The sequence below is a fragment of the Rhinichthys klamathensis genome, unplaced genomic scaffold (assembly GCF_029890125.1).
Source record: "Rhinichthys klamathensis goyatoka isolate OS25496 unplaced genomic scaffold, OSU_Roscu_1.1 h1tg000035l_1, whole genome shotgun sequence".
Lineage (NCBI taxonomy): Eukaryota > Metazoa > Chordata > Actinopteri > Cypriniformes > Leuciscidae > Rhinichthys > Rhinichthys klamathensis.
The window spans coordinates 2,999,692-3,017,879 of record NW_026606583.1 but is presented as its reverse complement, the minus strand read 5'-3'; the positions used below and the strand labels follow the sequence as shown (position 1 = coordinate 3,017,879).

General features: G+C 38.0%; 1 protein-coding gene across 2 annotated transcripts; it reads left to right on the top strand.

Moving 5' to 3' along the window:
* Positions 1-630: 630 nt before the first annotated feature.
* Positions 631-16,004, top strand: rhobtb1 (Rho related BTB domain containing 1). Of its 2 annotated transcripts, XM_056245913.1 has the most exons (9): positions 631-843; positions 1,079-1,182; positions 6,403-6,588; positions 6,725-7,683; positions 8,290-8,408; positions 12,052-12,202; positions 12,695-12,783; positions 14,198-14,303; positions 15,123-16,004. In XM_056245913.1, the coding sequence occupies exons 1-9, from the start codon at positions 664-666 to the stop codon at positions 15,290-15,292; spliced, it is 2,064 nt and encodes a 687-aa protein (XP_056101888.1). In that variant the 5' UTR covers positions 631-663; the 3' UTR covers positions 15,293-16,004. The 2 variants fall into 2 exon arrangements, with proteins under 2 accessions (XP_056101888.1, XP_056101889.1); XM_056245914.1 differs by lacking the exons at positions 631-843; positions 1,079-1,182 and adding an exon at positions 5,727-5,773.
* Positions 16,005-18,188: the final 2,184 nt, after the last annotated feature.

The following is an 18,188-nucleotide window of genomic DNA, read 5'->3' as shown; positions in this document are numbered from 1 at the left end:
GAGAATGCTTTTTTACACTTCACCTTTGACAAAGGATTCAGTGGAAGATGCATTGAAGGTGTGAAGGTGAAAATTAGAGGTGATGCCGCATCATTTCAGCACTAATTGGAGTGATTAAAGGCCACATCAGTAATTTAATATTGTATTATATGTTTTTTCCCCTTGGAGTTAAGACATGGGATAATTGTATGCTTTTTCAATATTTAATAATAATAATACCACATGGATTATCTTTACTGTTAATGCTATTATTTAATGATTATAGATGCAACTGCCAAAGAGTTAACAGCCTATAATTACCAGAGCTGTCATTCAACACAATCTTATATTGTTAGGAAATATTTCGACTTTACATTTAAAAAAAAAAAAAAAAATTCATTAAAATCATCTTTATATTTGCAGTCATGCACACTGCATCTGTCAAGAAAGTCATATGGGTTGTGTTTTGTCCCACTCAGCAGGAACAAGTGTATATAATGTAGGGCAACTATTTTAGGAATGCGAAAACAAGAAGTCCTGTATTATATTGAGGTTTCATTGACCCACAGCAAGGTCAACGCTCTCTGCGGCTTCTGCTTTCTGAAATGAAATACCAGTATGAATGTGCGTCGTTATGAATTGTTGTACAATAATTCCTCTTGTCATAGGGTGCTAAAGTTAAGTATGGACTACGAAAGACCCAACGTAGAGACCATCAAGTGTGTTGTTGTAGGAGACAATGCCGTGGGGAAGACTCGCCTTATTTGTGCCCGGGCCTGCAACACTACCCTGACCCAATACCAGCTGCTGGCCACCCATGTACCCACCGTCTGGGCCATCGACCAGTACAGAGTCTGTCAAGAGGTAAATCTTGTCTCAATTAAATTTACCTTGCCATTCATCATTGCATTACGTCAGGCCCATGGCTGGAGATAATGAGCGCATGATCCCCAGATTTGCTTCTGTCAGGATTCATTTAAATTTCAGCTGGCAGAAGGGAAACAGATTACAGAAAAAGATCAAATACGCCTGTGGTCTTCTTTGCTCCGGGGCAGGGGTGCTACTTTAAAAGCCGAATTAACGCTATGACTCCTTGTAGGTCTTAGAGCGTTCCAGAGATGTTGTGGATGACGTAAGTGTGTCCCTCCGGCTATGGGATACCTTTGGAGACCATCACAAAGACCGACGCTTCGCCTACGGGAGGTACAAATACATTCTGTTTGATTTGCACTTCCTGTGTAATAGTGAGGCTAGCTTAAAAGAATTGTTCACCCAAAAATGAAAAGCTAAGCTAAAGCTAAGCTAAGCTAAAATGAACAAAATGCACCATGAATCTCTCAGAATAATCAACATTCAAATATTCTATTTTAAAATATTTAAGTATATTCAAAGGTAATGCTTCTTGGTCTGTGTAGGTCCGTGTACATTTATTAGTTTTTTCAGATACTGAAAGCAGAAAAAAAAAAAAAAAAACGAACGGCACGAAACGGCCCTTCCGCTTATTGGCAAACCAAAGATCAACCCGTGCCATTACCAGTTCTGTGTAACGAATAATAGTCATCTGTTGCTATAGTTATATGGATTTATAAAGCGTTTACTATTATATCATATTTATGAAATAACATTTAATAATATTTCTGTGGAACACGTAGGTTGCCGAATTTAATAGGTATTGTTCACCCAAAAATGAAAATTCTGTCATAGTTTACTCACCCTCATGTTGTTCCAAACCCGTAAGACTTTCGTTCATCTTCGGAACATTAAGATACTTTTAATTAAATCTGAGATATTTTTGTCCTTTCATTGACAGCTACGCAACTACCATTTTAAAAAGTCCAACTAATCCATATGAATTTAGCGGTTTAGTCCAAATTTTCTGAAGAGACTTGATCGCTTTATATGATGAACAGATTTAATTTAGTCTTTTAATCACATATAAACATTGATCTGTGAACATAAATAGAAGCTCAACCGAACCTGCTTGACACATGAGAACAAACCTCATTGGTTCTTGCGGAAGCTCAAACTCCTGCGTAACACGAGAATGAACCTGATTGGTTCTCGCACGTCAAGCAAGAATGCATGAGCTTCCATTTACAACAACTGATGTGCGAGTTGATTAATGTTTATATTTGAATACAAGCCTAAATTCAATCTGTTCATCATATAAAGCGATAGAGTGTCTTCAGAATTTTTTTTGACTAATCTGCTCAATTGATATAGATTAGTTTTAAAATTCATTTGTGTTCGGAAGATGAACAAAAGTCTTACGGGTTTGGAACATCATGAGGGTGAGTAATTGATGACAGAATTTAAATTTTTGGGTGAACTATCCCTTTTGAATATTTGAATATGTGCATTTCCTAATTAGATTTGAGAGCTTGAGATTTGAGAATAAAAGTTTAGATTTCAGTTCAGACACCCTAGCTATTGTATTACTTCAGAAGACTTACAGCACACAACTTTTTATGGATTTTTGTGATACTTTTTTAGGTGTTTTTTTTTTTTGCTGGTCACCATTCATTTTAATTGTATAGAAAAGAGCAGCGTGAACATAGTGCTGAACATCTTCTTTTGTGTTCCTCAGAAGAAATATAGTCAAATACTGTGTGAACGAACATGAAAGAATATGTGAATGATGACAAAAGTTTCATTTTTGGGTGAACTATATTTTTAATAATTCCTTGTTAAATTAAATTAATTTCATTAGGGTGCGTTGTATTTATTTATTTATTTATTACGGCAATCAGTGTGACTCAGATTAAATTAAATAACATAAATATGAGGGTATGCATGAGAAAATGTCACAGTGCTCTCTAGTTAATATCTCAACAAATTACCGGAGAAAAATTTTAATTGCTTCTTCAGTTCACAAGTGCCACCACTTTACTGAACAGAAAGACAGGAAGCATCTTGCCATCAGATGCTTTCATCATTCGCTCTGACATCAGACACTGAGCTATTTGCAACTGAATGTGTGCCGAACATGACAGCTGAGCACTGTTATGTTAACTCATGGCCATTCTGTGTCAAGCACTTGTTTAATGAGGTGTTTCTTTGCATTCGTCACATGCTCACTGCTTCTCATGCTTTGTTTTTATGCCATTTTCAGAACTGAATAAACATAGAATGTTCTCATTTTGGTATAGTGGTGGTAACATAATTAGCATCAATTATGTTATGTTCACAGATGTATTTAGCATGCATCATTCATTTTCTTATTATTGCTATTTCATTCAGGGTAATTTTTTTGTTTTTTTAACTGTTAACAAAACAAACACATTTAGGTAATATTACTGATATCTGGCCAGTTTTTACTGAAAGGTATTAGTGTTGGTGTTATATTCATGGTAAACCTCACTTATTATTCAGCAAGATTTTTTTTTAAGAAATTAATTTTTTATTAAGAGATGGCAGAAACATCTTAACTAACAATATTAGACTACCGGGTGTGTGTTAATCCACTGCCTAGTTCAATAGTACTGTAAGTGAGGGAATCTAAGTTATTTCCTCTAAAGTTCGGTGACTATGAAATCCCAGAATGCACCATTAAAAAAGGGCATCATCTGATCACTATATTTACTTTATATTGCTGGAAAATAATACCATGCCTTGTTATACAGCGATGTTTTTGATAAATACCATTTACATTTTATTGAGTGACCTTGTCATGTCAAATGTAATTTAGTCATCAGTGTCCCAGTGCTTAATGGATTGTTAGCAGTAGCACCCAAATTCATGTTCATGATATACTGATTCAAACCAGCTAGAGAGGGGAATGAGACGCAGTCCAATAATCCGTTTCAGAGAAATTATATTCCTGGAGTGTTCAGTTCTTATGTCCTTTTGGAGTTGTTTAACAGATGGTGTTCATCAACCCTCTGACAGTCTAAAGAGAGACTTTAGAAATCCAAAGAAAGGTTGTCTGTATATTTACCCTACAAGAGAAAGAGTATGACATGATTTAGCGCTAAACCCATCTCAATCCAGATACACTAGACTACTTCAATCAAACACACCTGACCTGTGGCTGGAGAGCATGCCTTGCTCCCTGACTTGCTCCCAGTCATGTTCATTGGAATTATATTTTTAGTCTTCCTTGCTTTATTGCATCCTAAAATAACACCAAGACACTGAGGTCTGGAGTCATAAAGCTTGGCTCTGACTTAAAGAATGACCTCTAGATGTTCACCAATTTGTTAGTGGTGTACCCTACTCTGTTGTCTTTAGCAGCAGCCCCATAATTTAGGAAACAGATTCTAAAGTCCTACGCCTCTCAGAATCCCCATGTCCTGTCTGTAACTACCAAATAGAAGCGTGAGAAATGTGTGTCCTGCTTTATGAGCACAGGATAATAGTAGGGGAGGGCAGCATGAATAAATGCTTATATCACAGTATCAATAATATTATATAATGGAGAGAAAAAAAACATGAATGCTGCATCATCTCATTTTGGAATTTTATGGACGCAGACCAAAAGATATGATTTATTCATGAAAAAAGATAAATCTCACGTTATGTAACATTTCAAGGGATGGGTCAACTAAAAAATTCTGCCATAATTTACTAAACCTCATGACATTGCAAATCTGTATGGCTTTCTTTCTTCTGTGGAGCACAAAAGAAGATATTTGAATAATGTTGGCAACCAAACATTGTATAGACAATCAAACAAACAAAAAACTGATGCATTTCTCAAAATATCCTCTTTTACGTTCCTCAGAACAATATGAGAGTGAGTAAATGAGTGAACTATCATTTTATGTTAAAAACAAAAAGAATTATTATAGAATGGATAGTTCTAATCTCAAAATCTGACTGAAAGAGACACATTTTTCACCCTGCAGTCAAATATTCATATAAATTATACAACAACTCCACTTGAAGTGGCCTTACAAATGCTCCTGAATATCAAGTTCTTCCTCATCTTAGAAGAACACAATTGCAACATATCAATTACTTAAACATTTTCACTGTCACACAGTATATACTTACATATGTCTTGCTGAGTGACTGGTGCGTTTTGTGATAAACGAGAAGAAACAACTCAGTGAAAGAGAAGTCATAAATCTGGGTGATTAGCTGACATTGTTGACAGTGGAAAAATACAACCTTTACCGCAATCAGTCTACATGAGTTCACCTAAAGGAGACAAAGACCCTTTTGCATGGATGTAGCAATTTTACGTTTTATTGCTAATTAATGATATTTTTGAGGATTTTACTCCCTGGATTGATGTATGGTTAATAAGGATAATCGCTGCTTATAGGCTGATTTACTCTCATTTATTCAGGTTGAGGGAGTTATTGTTGAGTTACTGAAAGAGCAAACTGCATCCGTGCTGGCCCTCCAAGACATTATGAAGTCCAAATAAGTGCTACATGTTTTACCAGAAGTGCATTGATTTTGGCTTAACATCAAAACAGGCTTGTCTCGAGAGCACTAGGGTGATCTGCCAAGAGCCCCATTTCGACCCGAGATGTCAGCAAACAATTACTGAAGGCAGGATAGTCTTTAGCCTAGCAATTATTGGGACCATGCTGTGCCATATCAAAGTGTTCAGATATCTTCAACCTCACGTCTTAAAAGCTGCTTGATATCAGACTCTGGGTTACTTTATCTTTGGAGTTGTCATTAAAGATTGTGGAAGTAATGTTGTTCTCCTTCAGACAGATTTCCCTGCACTGTCATTGACTACAAAGGCAAATTATTATGTAGCATTGTTCTGTGCCTCTTTTTGTTTGTAGGGCTCCTATGATCTTTATGCAAGCCTGTGAAACATAAGAGAGACACTGTAAGTCGTCAAGCCTGCTAGCATCTCCATAATTCTCTGCATTGCCAAGTATGTGGTGTGGTAGCTGAGACCTTTGCTTGCCTAGTCAGCAAGAAATGCACGATTCCCTTTGTGGACGATGGCAAACGGGTGATTGTACATTATTCACCTACTTGTGTGGTGACGGGTGTTGCTCCCCTCCCCAGGATAGACTTTGTACTAATTTTGCTTCAGGAAGGTATGCCAGCAGTGCGCCAGAATGTCTGCATGTCATCCTCTTTGTGCTTTTGTTTTGTCTGTTTTGTTGACCATGTTTGTTCTAGTCCTCACAGATGCAGCCAAAAAAGCATTGCCAAAGGAGTTTGTAGTATTGGGCATTCGGTGTGTCTAAACTAAAGGCAATCTTTTTGCGTGCTGTCAACAAGTCAATGTCAGGCTGGCATTAATATTGCAGGTTTTGCATGTCCACCGAACACTGAAGGACTGTGATGTTTCTACGGATAACGCTTGGCACCTGTCACATATGACACTCTTGGCTTAAAATCCTGTTAGCATGCGTGTTACGTGGTGTCTTGTCCTGTGTTGTTGTTGCACAGACAAGGTTTCATTGGAAAATTACCTGATTTCCTTTTTACCTTTCTCTTTCGAAGGTCTGACGTAGTGGTTCTCTGCTTTTCCATCGCCAATCCCAACTCCCTACATCATGTTAAAACCATGTGGTACCTCGAGATCAAGCACTTCTGTCCACGCACACCAGTCATCTTGGTCGGTTGCCAGTTGGACTTGCGCTATGCTGACCTGGAGGCAGTCAATCGAGCTAGGCGACCATTATCAAGGTACTGGTATCTAAAGCCCCTGTCCCTATTCCTTTGCAATTCCTATAAAAATTCCCCTCAGGAAGTTGCATACGCTTTAACCAGTTTCGCTGTCATATTAATGCGAGAACTGACTGTATTTATTTGTCTCTCACAGGCCTATTAAACCTGGAGATATTTTGCCTCCAGAGAGTGGAAGGGAGGTAGCCAAAGAGCTTGGCATCCCATACTACGAGACTAGTGTTTTCGACCAGTTTGGTATCAAGGATATCTTTGACAATGCAATCCGAGCAGCCCTCATCTCCAGGCGCCACCTACAATTCTGGAAGTCCCACCTGAGGAAGGTCCAGAAGCCATTGCTGCAGGCACCATTTTTGCCACCCAAAGCACCTCCACCACTTATTAAGATCCCAGAATGCCCTGCCAAAAACCGGGATGGCCCGAGGCAACTTCTTGAAAGCCCCCTGTGCGCTGATGTTATGTTCATCATTCAGGAACACGTCCACTTGTTTGCCCACAGGATCTACCTGTCTACCTCATCGTCCAAATTCTTCGACCTCTTTCAAATGGATTTCTCGGATGAGTCCCAGTGCTTGGTGATAACAGAGCGTCACAGGCGGGATCAACTGATGCGCACCCTAAGCCTGGACACAGAAGAGGACGTCACTGTTCTCCCCAACCTTTCGCCTTGCACGCTCCGGGCATCCAAGAGTGATGGTACCCTCAAGGTGATGAGTTTCAGTGGGATGCACCGGCGCACCAGGCTGTCCCTGGCCTCTTGGAGCAAGGCTTTCTACAGCATCCACAAGGAGAACGTGATCAACCCAGTCACGGGTACGCCGGCTCTTATGACTGTTGTGAAGATGGATCATTCCATCCACAATGGACCATTCAGTGCCGTCCTACGGTTCCTCTACACTGGTGAGCTGGATGAAAAGGAGAAGGACCTGATGAAGATCGCCCAGATTGCAGAGATCCTAGAAGTGTTTGATCTTAGGATGATGGTGGAGAATATCATGAACAATGAGGGCTTCATGAATCAAGAGATCACAAAAGCATTCCATGTGAGAAAGGCAAACCGAATCAAAGAGTGTCTCGCCAAGAATAATTTCACAGGTATTAAGGAACCCAGATGTGTTTAATTTATCTTACATTGATTGAGAAAGTAACGTCTCACTTGAAAATGATTATTTCAACACCTGCTACAACATCTGCAAGCCTCCTGAAATGTAGTGTTGAGGAAATTACTTTTTAATAGAATACCAAGCCACAAGCTTTTCATAATTTAAAGTATTTCAACTACAGGTATGTAGCTCAAACAGTGCTAGCAACTTCAAGGTCATGCGTTTGATTCCCAGTGAATGCATGAACTGAATGATATACCTTGTTGCTTTATAAAATGGATAAATGTACATGTAACTACAGTCAAGTCATAAGAAAGCAGCTAACTACATTCAAGCTATGAGCGATGTTGCAGTTTGTCATGCTATACAGCTTCTTATTGGAAAAGTATTGAATTAAAAGCAGCATGTTTTAAAAACTACTGTCATACTGAAAAAACTGTTATTAATAGCGTCACTACATTCAGTTAATTAATTTCCAACACTGTTGTTGATGTGATAAAGCATTAGTTTTAGTGGTATAAAATGGGATAGCAAAGATGCTATAAAAGATTACTTTGTAAAGAGCAGTTACTCATGGTGTTTTGGACTGTCTTTGCAGATGTGGTGTTCAGTTTGGATGATGGCACCATTAACGCCCACAAACCACTGCTGATCTCAAGCTGTGACTGGATGGCTGCCTTATTTGGGGGCTCTTTCATGGAGAGTGCAAATGACGAGGTGAGTGTGAAAACAATGTGTAAAGAGCTCCAGTTAGGGCACTGACAAGTTTACAGAACATCTTTATTTTATCCTTTAGCAGTAATGAGTCTGCCAGTTCATGAACAGATGGTACAAGGTCACAAGCTCAAACATTAACATGTGAATATATTCTCAAATAGATGCACACTGACACATTTTACAGACATTGGCTTGTCAACAAATTGCTTCAAATTCTTGAATAACTAAAATAGTCTGGTCTGGTGTCTCTAAGTGACGTTTTGAAAATCTATTTTTGCGGTGATGAATGATCTGTCAGCTCTTATGAGCTTTGGAGTGAATGATGTTTGTCTTACAAGACATTTACAATATAGCAGGGTTATTACATTTTTGAAAAATGTCATTCATTTGTATTTTGTTTTGCATTGATTTTCAATTTAAGTTTATCTGTAGTAATTGTTCATTCTTTTTTTATTTTTTTGGGGGGGAAACAACTGTTTTCCTTTTATCTGGAACTCAGTTTCTCTATATTGAGTTTTGTAGAGTTCTTGTCTATATTTTACTGCACATTTATAGTGTTACTTTAGATTTTACTTATAGTGTTTATAGAGTTACTTTAGATTACATATATTTGTCTTGGTTTAGTCTTTGTATTTTATTAATCATAATAACCTTATAGTATAGTTAGCATCATAATTAATAATTCATTATAATTGCCTAGCCATTGACATGCATAATTCATAGTAAATGAGCTGAGATGCACCATCGATACAGGTAGGCTACTTCCTTCTGTTTGAAGCAAACAATTATGCTTTTTGCTGGTTTCACGGCTGCCACATGCACACTTAATCCTGTTTCCACTGACGCTTTCATCTGTGGCACTGTTCATTAATTTCCTCCTTAATAGGTGGAATAAAGCCAAGGTGGAATAAAACCGAGTTTCCTCCCTGAGGAGGAAAAGCAGACGTCATTCAGAGACAGTGATCTGTTTTCTTCTATGGACAATTTTTGCACAAGGGACTTAATGCATGATGGCCAGTCATTTTTTATTTGCCTTAGTGCTCTGACATTTCATGCCAGTGTAACAATTGGGACAGCTATATTTTAGGCAGCGTCCTACTTTCAGACATAAGTCTATCTATAGTGCTTGCTCAAATCCGAGAGAGCGTGCCTCTTTTTCTTGCGCTCTCTTTTGGAGTGGTTGACTACCCCAGTGAAACACAGCAATCTACTGTGCTTGCCCTTGAAGAGTATTATGTAATGGGTTACGTAGCAGCATCTATCTGCGTGTTCTGCTCAAATGTGCTTAGTAATGCTGGGCTGCTGGTGAGCCGACCATCCGTTTCATAGAGATTAAAGACTGAAAAGTCCCGTTTTCAATCAGCTGACTAGAGACTGTTAAACACACATTGTTTCTGTTCTGAAATATATATATATTTATTATCGTTTTAATTGTTGGTGCTCTTAGCATATTAAACCTAGCATATTTCTTCAATGGTCAAATTGAAATCTCTAGTATGAGTATTACATTTCTTTTGTAATCACCCATAAATCCTGTGAAAGTCAACATGAAATCAAAATTGGCCCTATTTACATTTAACTGGTCTCAAAAATATTCAGCATAATTATTAAACTCAGCAACACACTATATTACAAAATAAATAAATAAATAAATAAATAACAAGAATCCTACTACTAATAATAGTTATATATAAAATGTATTTATAATTATACATTTTTATTATATATTAAAATAAATACATATTATTATATTTACCAATGTATAGTAGTATAATAAAAATATATATTAATATACAGGTCCTTCTCAAAAAATTAGCATATTGTGATAAAGTTCATTATTTTCCATAATGTAATGATAAAAATTAAACTTATATTTTTTAGATTCATTGCACACCAACTGAAATATTTCAGGTCTTTTATTGTTTTAATACTGATGATTTTGGCATACAGCTCATGAAAACCCAAATTAGCATATTTCATCCGACCAATAAAAGAAGTGTTTTTAATACAAAAAAAAAAGTCAACCTTCAAATAATTATGTTCAGTTATGCACTCAATAGTCAATACTTGGTCGGGAATCCTTTTGCAAAAATGACTGCTTCAATGCGGCGTGGCATGGAGGCAATCAGCCTGTGGCACTGCTGAGGTGTTATGGAGGCCCAGGATGCTTCGATAGCGGCCTTAAGCTCATCCAGAGTGCTCCATAAAGCTTTTCAGCAGATGGAAGCATGAAGTGCTCCAAAATCTCCTGATAGCTAGCTGCATTGACCCTGCCCTTGATAAAACACAGTGCACCAACACCAGCAGCTGACATGGCACCCCAGACCATCACTGACTGTGGGTACTTGACACTGGACTTCAGGCATTTTAGCATTTCCTTCTCCCCAGTCTTCCTCCAGACTCTGGCACCTTGATTTCCGAATGACATGCAAAACTGAGCAACAGTCCAGTGCTGCTTCTCTGTAGCCCAGGTCAGGCGCTTCTGCCGCTGTTTCTGGTTCAAAAGTGGCTTGACCTGGGGAATGCGGCACCTGTAGCCCATTTCCTGCACACGCCTGTGCACGGTGGCTCTGGATGTTTCTACTCCAGACTCAGTCCACTGCTTCCGCAGGTCCCCCAAGGTCTGGAATCGGTCCTTCTCCACAATCTTCCTCAGGGTCCGGTCACCTCTTCTCGTTGTGCAGCGTTTTTTGCCACACTTTTTCCTTCCCACAGACTTCCCACTGAGGTGCCTTGATACAGCACTCTGGGAACAGCCTATTTGTTCAGAAATTTCTTTTTGTCTTACCCTCTTACTTGAGGGTGTCAATAATGGCCTTCTGGACAGCAGTCCGGTCGACAGTCTTACCCATGATTGCGGTTTTGAGTAATGAAACAGGCTGGGAGTTTTTAAAAGCCTCAGGAATCTTTTGCAGGTGTTTAGAGTTAATTAGTTGATTCAGATGATTAGGTTAATAGCTCGTTTAGAGACCCTTTTCATGATATGCTAATTTTTTAAAATGAGGAATTTTGGGTTTTCATGAGCTGTATGCCAAAATCATCAGTATTAAAACAATAAAAGACCTGAAATATTTCAGTTGGTTTGCAATTAATCTAAAATATATGAAAGTTTAATTTTTATCATTACATTATGGGAAAAAAATTTTTTGCTAATTTTTTTAGAAGGACCTGTATTTAATATATAAAATAATACATATTATTATATTGACCAAGGAACCTAAAAGATGTGCTTCATCTGGTAACAACTTCATGTACATTTTATTGAGGTCAAAATTTTGTCATCTGAATAAATCAACCTCACAAATTAGGTCAGATCGAGCAGAAAACAATATTGTAGGTAACAACTGCAGGTTTTTTCGTGCAACTTATAACTTGCTCCGGCTTTTAACTGACTTTCCTCTTTGGTAGATGTCACAAGTCCTTTTATTTTTCAACCTCTCCAAATCATATAAAGATGCCCACGCAATTTAATTTAATTTAGTCTCGTTCTACATTTTTTCCACCAATTCCCTATTTCACTCAAGAATTGAAATGTCATATTTCAGAAGTAAATGGGATGTAAATGCTATTTCACCCTGACTTAGTGGCACAAAATGGAATTGAAAAAAAATGTATAATGACGTAGGTTCATATGTGTTGCCAGGTCTCATTCCCCAACACCAGCAGGGTATGTATGCAGGCAGTGCTCGAGTATCTCTACACCAGTCAGCTGTCGCCCATGGTAGACCTGGACCCAATGGAGCTAATCGCCCTGGCCAACAGACTGTGCCTTCCACGGCTCATCGCCCTGACAGGTGAGCTTTCTGCCAACGCCCCGCCACACGCTCCAAATGACACACAAGACACCACACGCATTCCTCAAGCACAGAGCCATTTGACCACCTCAGATCCAAAGCAAACAGGCCTTTCAGCCCTTTCGTTCTGTGTTGCTTAGCAACGAGTGATGTCAAGGTGCCAAATAAAAGAGAATGTCTCCGCAGAGCTTTGTGTGGCACACACTACAATCTGTCCGGCAGACGTCATCTAATGACGTGGTGGTGACAGGCTGAAATTTATCTGTGACTCCAGATGCAGCTATTTACCTCAGGTCTTGCGTAGCCTGCGCCGCCCCGGAGAAAACACATTTTCATTTTTTTGTGCGCTGTCAGATTATTTACAGTCTGCAAGAGTAGCAAAGCATCACATGAAATATTATTTTGTGTAAATAACGCTGCTTTGCTTAAACTAGACGTTGGGGAAAAGCTCATAAATATACCTTCTGTTTAACAGATATTTTCTCCCCTCAGAGCAATACGCCGTGAGCGAGTTATTAAAAGCATCTAAAGATGGACAGGACATCGATGGAGAGGTACTCACCTATCTGGAGCTTGCTCAGGTAAATCCATCCTTCGTTATTAAAATGGATAAATAATAGTAGAGAAAAGTGTCGGCTAAATGTAAATATTAGTACTGTGGACCATTAAAAAACACTAATTAATCATATAGGATAGTGGTAGTGAGTCACGATTAATCGGCTGCTAATATAACAATTTGTAATTGTAAATTCAGTTCTATAATCGAAATTATTCAACCCCCATTGCAAATCAGGTTTAATGGTAAAATTTACAGACTTTCAGCTGTTTGCAGTGAACAAATCAAACACAAGTAATTGCAATTGTCAGGGTTTTGTCACTTCTGTCTAGTTTATTTTTTGGTTTTGTGACAGAGCTCTCACACTCCTGTTTTGTCATGTCCTTGCGCTCTCTTGTCTGTATGCCTTGTTACATGTGTGGGGCGTGGTGTTTGGATCCCGGCACATCTGTCTAGTTTGGTTCCGGTTCTGTGTCTGGAGTCGGACATTCATGCTCCACGTGTTTGGGCCGTACGCTCTTCTGTCCACGTGTGTTGTTCGTGTTTACATCGGCTTTCATGTCATGTTTTGTCTTGTGCTGTGTAGCCCACAGCTTGTGTTTTCCACTAGCTGTGTGCTTTCATGTTGTCGTGTTTTGTGTGAACACGTGGCTTATGAGTGTTTTCATTAGCTGCGTGTTCATGTCTCGTTTTGTGTGAGAACATGGCTGGTGATTTGTTTTACTGGCCATGTGCTTGTGTTCTAGTCATGTTTGGTGTGAGCACATGGCTTGTTATGTATGTTTCCTTGTGCCATGTGCTCTCCTGTCGATTGTCAATCCCCTCCCATCTTGTTACCTGATACCTGTTCATTTTCCCCACCTGTCCTCCCTCGTTACCTGCCATGTTTGCTCCCTATTTATTCTCCCTGTGTTTTCAGTCCTGTGCTGGATCGTTGTTTAATGTTACCTCTTGTGTCAAGTCAAAGCCAAGTCAAGTCTAAGAAACATGTTTTATGTAAACATTCTTTGTCTCTACAATAAAATCAGCTGTGATTTTACAGGTGCAAATTACAGCAGTAAATATATCTGTAAATATCTGGTATTCTGTATAGCTGTAACTACTATATGTAATTTATCTGATACTTTTATCCAAAGCTACAATAAACGTATTGCAGTTATAATTGCCTTGCCTAGGTTGCTATATAAGCCCATGCACTGTTGGCACCATTTCATTTTTCGTTTAGCCTACCTTAAATTGTGCAATAACCTTCAAAGATTTGACAGTAGCTGCAAGAACTCCTAGTAAAATACAAAATATCATTTTAGAATACAAGATGACACCCTTTGTTTACAGTGATCATACTGTATTCCAATATTTAGACCAAATACTAGTGCGACTGTTTATCATATAAACAATGTTAACGTCTTGTTTTTTTATTCTCTTTGTTTTGATGACAGTTCCATAATGCTAATCAACTCGCTGCCTGGTGTTTACACTACATCTGCACCCATTACAACAGGATATGTGCCAATTATCGCAAAGAGATAAAGTCGAAACTGCTGGGTAAAAACATTTCCTGAACTATTATGAGACAGATGCAAACATCATTGGAACTGCATGATTTAAGGCACCTGTAATTACATTTAACTTTGCTTTATTACATAGAAGTAGCTATGATGAGTCTTTAAGAGTGTCCTCTTAAAGTGATAGTTCACCCAAAAATGGAAATAATCTTTCAAATCCATATGCTGTTATTTTGTATTCCTATGGAACACAAAAGATTTCTTTTTAAATGCTTACGTTGCTCTTTTTCACTACAGTTCATAGTGACAGTGAAGTTGTTCTTCTACCTTTTGTGCATTACAGACAGCATACAACTTAAATAGGACCTTTTATTCTTTTTTACATTTTCAACTTTTTTTTGTATAAAGTTGGTGTATGAGCATGAAAAATTCAGTTGCGTTAGTAGTGTGTTGAAACTCGCGGCTATTAGACATTTTCCAAAACGCACGTTTAAAGCTGTTGACCAATAACAACACACTGGTCCAGCCGACCAATCAGAGCACACTGTGCTTTTCGGAAGGAGGAGCTTCATAGAGGCGGGAACTAAACAGAGCGTTACAGACAGAAATTTTTCCAAAATATTAGAAGAATAGTGTTTTTATTTAAAAACAATTAAACATGAAAACCTATTCTAGCAGACCCTAAAACCAAAATCAAGACTTTGTAAAAGGGCCCCCTTGAAGTAAATAAGCAAAAAATTAAATAATTAAAAAATTTAGGTGAACTGTTCCTTTAAGAGGACACATTTCTGCTTCCTAAGCTTTGTTGTATATTATTAACCCTTGACATCTTTCTGGGTTTGTGTTGTAATGTGAGCAGAAAACCAGGAATATTTTGAGAAGCACCGCTGGCCTCCGGTCTGGTATCTGAAGGAGGAAGATCACTATCAGCGGGTGAAGAAGGAGAGAGAGAAAGAGGATGTGGTTTTGAATAAACATCACTCGAGGCGACGCTGGTGTTTCTGGAGCACGTCCCCTGCAGTTGCTTGAGTCTGTACCATTCTAAAGCTCATTTTATTTTCAAAGCTTATGTTCCTTCTTTTCCTATTTTGCTAAGATGAAACAGGCCACTCTAAACGAGCAATCGGTTTGAAGCACAATCTCAATGTCCAATCAATGCTGGCCAACAAATCTGTGAAGGTGATGTAAGCCTATTCCTTATGGTGTAATATTCGTTTTAATAAGCGTGCTGTTGTGTCGGACATGTTTGTGTCACAGCAGTGATCTGACTGTGTTAAACACATAAGAATCTTTAAACACAAAGAGGATTAGGGAATCTGTTTTATCTTATATTTCCTTTTTTCACTTAGGTGCTATATACTGTATATTTGCATTAACACTGTTAAATGAAGTCATCTAAGTGGAAAATGCTCATTATGCCACTAATTCTGAGCACATACATTGATTTACAAAATTAGCATTGTACAATTTTGTGTTCAGGCAAATTTTGGGTAATGTGGGAGGCCTGTGATTTGGATTATGACCAAAAACTTTGAGCACTTGATATTTGGGCTTGATGTAGATTGTTATATAATGGATGTAGTTTGATCATTGTGATTGTAAGAGCTTACAGAATTCAGTCCTATGTAAATAGCAGGGACAGGAATGAAATAGCTGGGTCATTCCTATTATGCAATACATTTTGAACTCCTTTTTCAAAAACAAAACGAATGGATGCATTTCTGTTAAAGAATATGCTGGTCTTTTAAAAAAAAAAAATATGTTCTGGTAAACCTCGGGCACTTAAAATGATTAATTAATAATTATAACTTGATTATTTACAAAATGTCAAGAAACAGGAAAGATGGTTACAGGATGATATGGAGCCCCAAAAAGGTCATGTGACAAAAATATGAGATAGGCGCATTGGCCTGCAAAGAACGCAAAACTATTTCCAACCTATCAGGGATTTAATTTTAGTCATCGTTTATTGAGATATTGGCAGTTAGTTTTGAACGTCTTTTTTCTTTTTTATACAAATTTTTGTCATTTGACAGGCTTTAAGTACCCATGACACACGCAAAGAATGTTACCTTAGAATTTAATGTAGCATTTATTGCCTCTGAATGATTCGGCGAGGAAAAGAAAGTGATGTCTATTCTCGGAACAAACATAAAACAAACACAACAGAACTATTTAAAGGCTATGTATATGAGCAAAGGATTTATACTTTCTTTAATTTGATACGTTACTCCACATAGGAAGAACAGACATGCCAAAAGTTACTGGCCTGATGCAGACCAATATACACATAGCTGATTGATAGTGTCTTGATATTGAAAATAAGTGGGGCAGCCTGAAATCTGCCCCAATGGCCCTAAATTAGCACGCGTTGCAGTTCCATTTTTGACCATAGTCTTACATTGGAAAATTGTGGGGCGCTGTAGAGCTGGGTAGGGCTCCGACTTAGTATCACGATAAGTGCTTCCTGAAGCCATGCCCTAAATTTGACCATATCCCGCTCACCTTACAACTTAAAAGAGTTTAAATAGAGTTTATAGAGTTTTATATTTGCAGACGAGCCGCGGCTGATGATGATGTCAACGTGAAGCGGAATTTGCAAAAGATTAAAGGCCCGTTTACACCAAGAACGATAACGATAACTATAACGATATGTTAGCGTCCACACCAACACCCAAAAACTGTTTATTATAAGCGCACGCTGCAGTTTTGTCGTCTGCTGCTTTAAATGCTCGAGCTCTTTAAAACAAGATGGATTCTGATTGGCTGTAAATGTTTTTATCATTCATCAGCTGGAGAAAGTCATTGTGAAAGTAATTCCAGCGATTTTCTGTGACGTTATCCTTATAGTTGTGGTGTGGACTGCTATTCTTTTATATTTATATATATTTTTTTTAAAACTAAATCTCTGTTATAGTTACCGTCCATGGTGTGAGCACGCCTTAACTAGATTGAATAATGAGGAAACATCAAAAACCTAAAACTGATTTCAAATTAAAACAACATTCCCAAATGAACATTATGATTAAAAAAGTGAAATTTTTTATTTTTTATTTTAGAAATTAGTACATAAAATTGCATAAAGTGTTCATTGATATTGTGATTAAAGAAAACAAACTAATAGGGTTTATTTTAATGACGAGTTTAATATTTGATCCCATATTAAATATGATGGAGACTTCATACTGCATAATATGAATGACCCAGCTCTGTCCAGTTGGAAAAGGTTTTACAAGAGCTACAGTCTACCAGTTAAAGCCCGTTCACACCAAGAACAATAACTATAACAGTAACTATATTAGCCTTCACACCAATGAACGATATTGCTCTGTTTATCATAAGCACATGCTGCAGTTATGTCGTCTACGGTTTTAAATGCTCGAGTCCTTTAAGGGGTGGTTAACACAGAACACGTTTTCTCATTGTACTGTGCTAAACACACGCTAGACGGACGTCTTTAACCGTTGCGTCTCGCGTCTTTTGCAGCGTCTCGCGCGTGACAGGGCATTCTAAAACCGCGGGGCTCAAGTTAAAAGAAGAAAACAGATTTCCTTGCGCTTTTTATCATTCCACTAACCTCACGTTTTTAACAGCAACAAGGAATTCTTTATGAACTGGTCCTAAGGCAGGGTGGATTCTGATTGGCTGTCAATTTTATCGTTCATCAGCTGGAAAAGATATTTGTGAAAGTCATCGTTTCTCTGTACCGCTATCGTTATAGTTGTGGTGTGGAGTCTGCCATTCTTTTACATTTACAATTTTAAAACAAAATCTTTATGTTTATCGTCATAGTTATCGTCCTCTGTGTGAACGGGTCTCTTCCATGTGTTGTACCATAATGCTAATATTTACTGACAAACTACACATTCACTTATATTTAGAAAGGCTTAGAAACACGGCTTAGTTCAGGGCAAACCATATCTAG

Bases quoted from the DNA above. Each gene is read 5' to 3' on its own strand.
- rhobtb1 (XM_056245913.1), top strand. From the start codon at position 664: ATGGACTACGAAAGACCCAACGTAGAGACCATCAAGTGTGTTGTTGTA. The intron at 1,183-6,402 runs GTACAAATACAT...TCTCTTTCGAAG, and splicing joins CGACGCTTCGCCTACGGGAG to GTCTGACGTAGTGGTTCTCT. The intron at 14,304-15,122 runs GTAAAAACATTT...TAATGTGAGCAG, and splicing joins GATAAAGTCGAAACTGCTGG to AAAACCAGGAATATTTTGAG.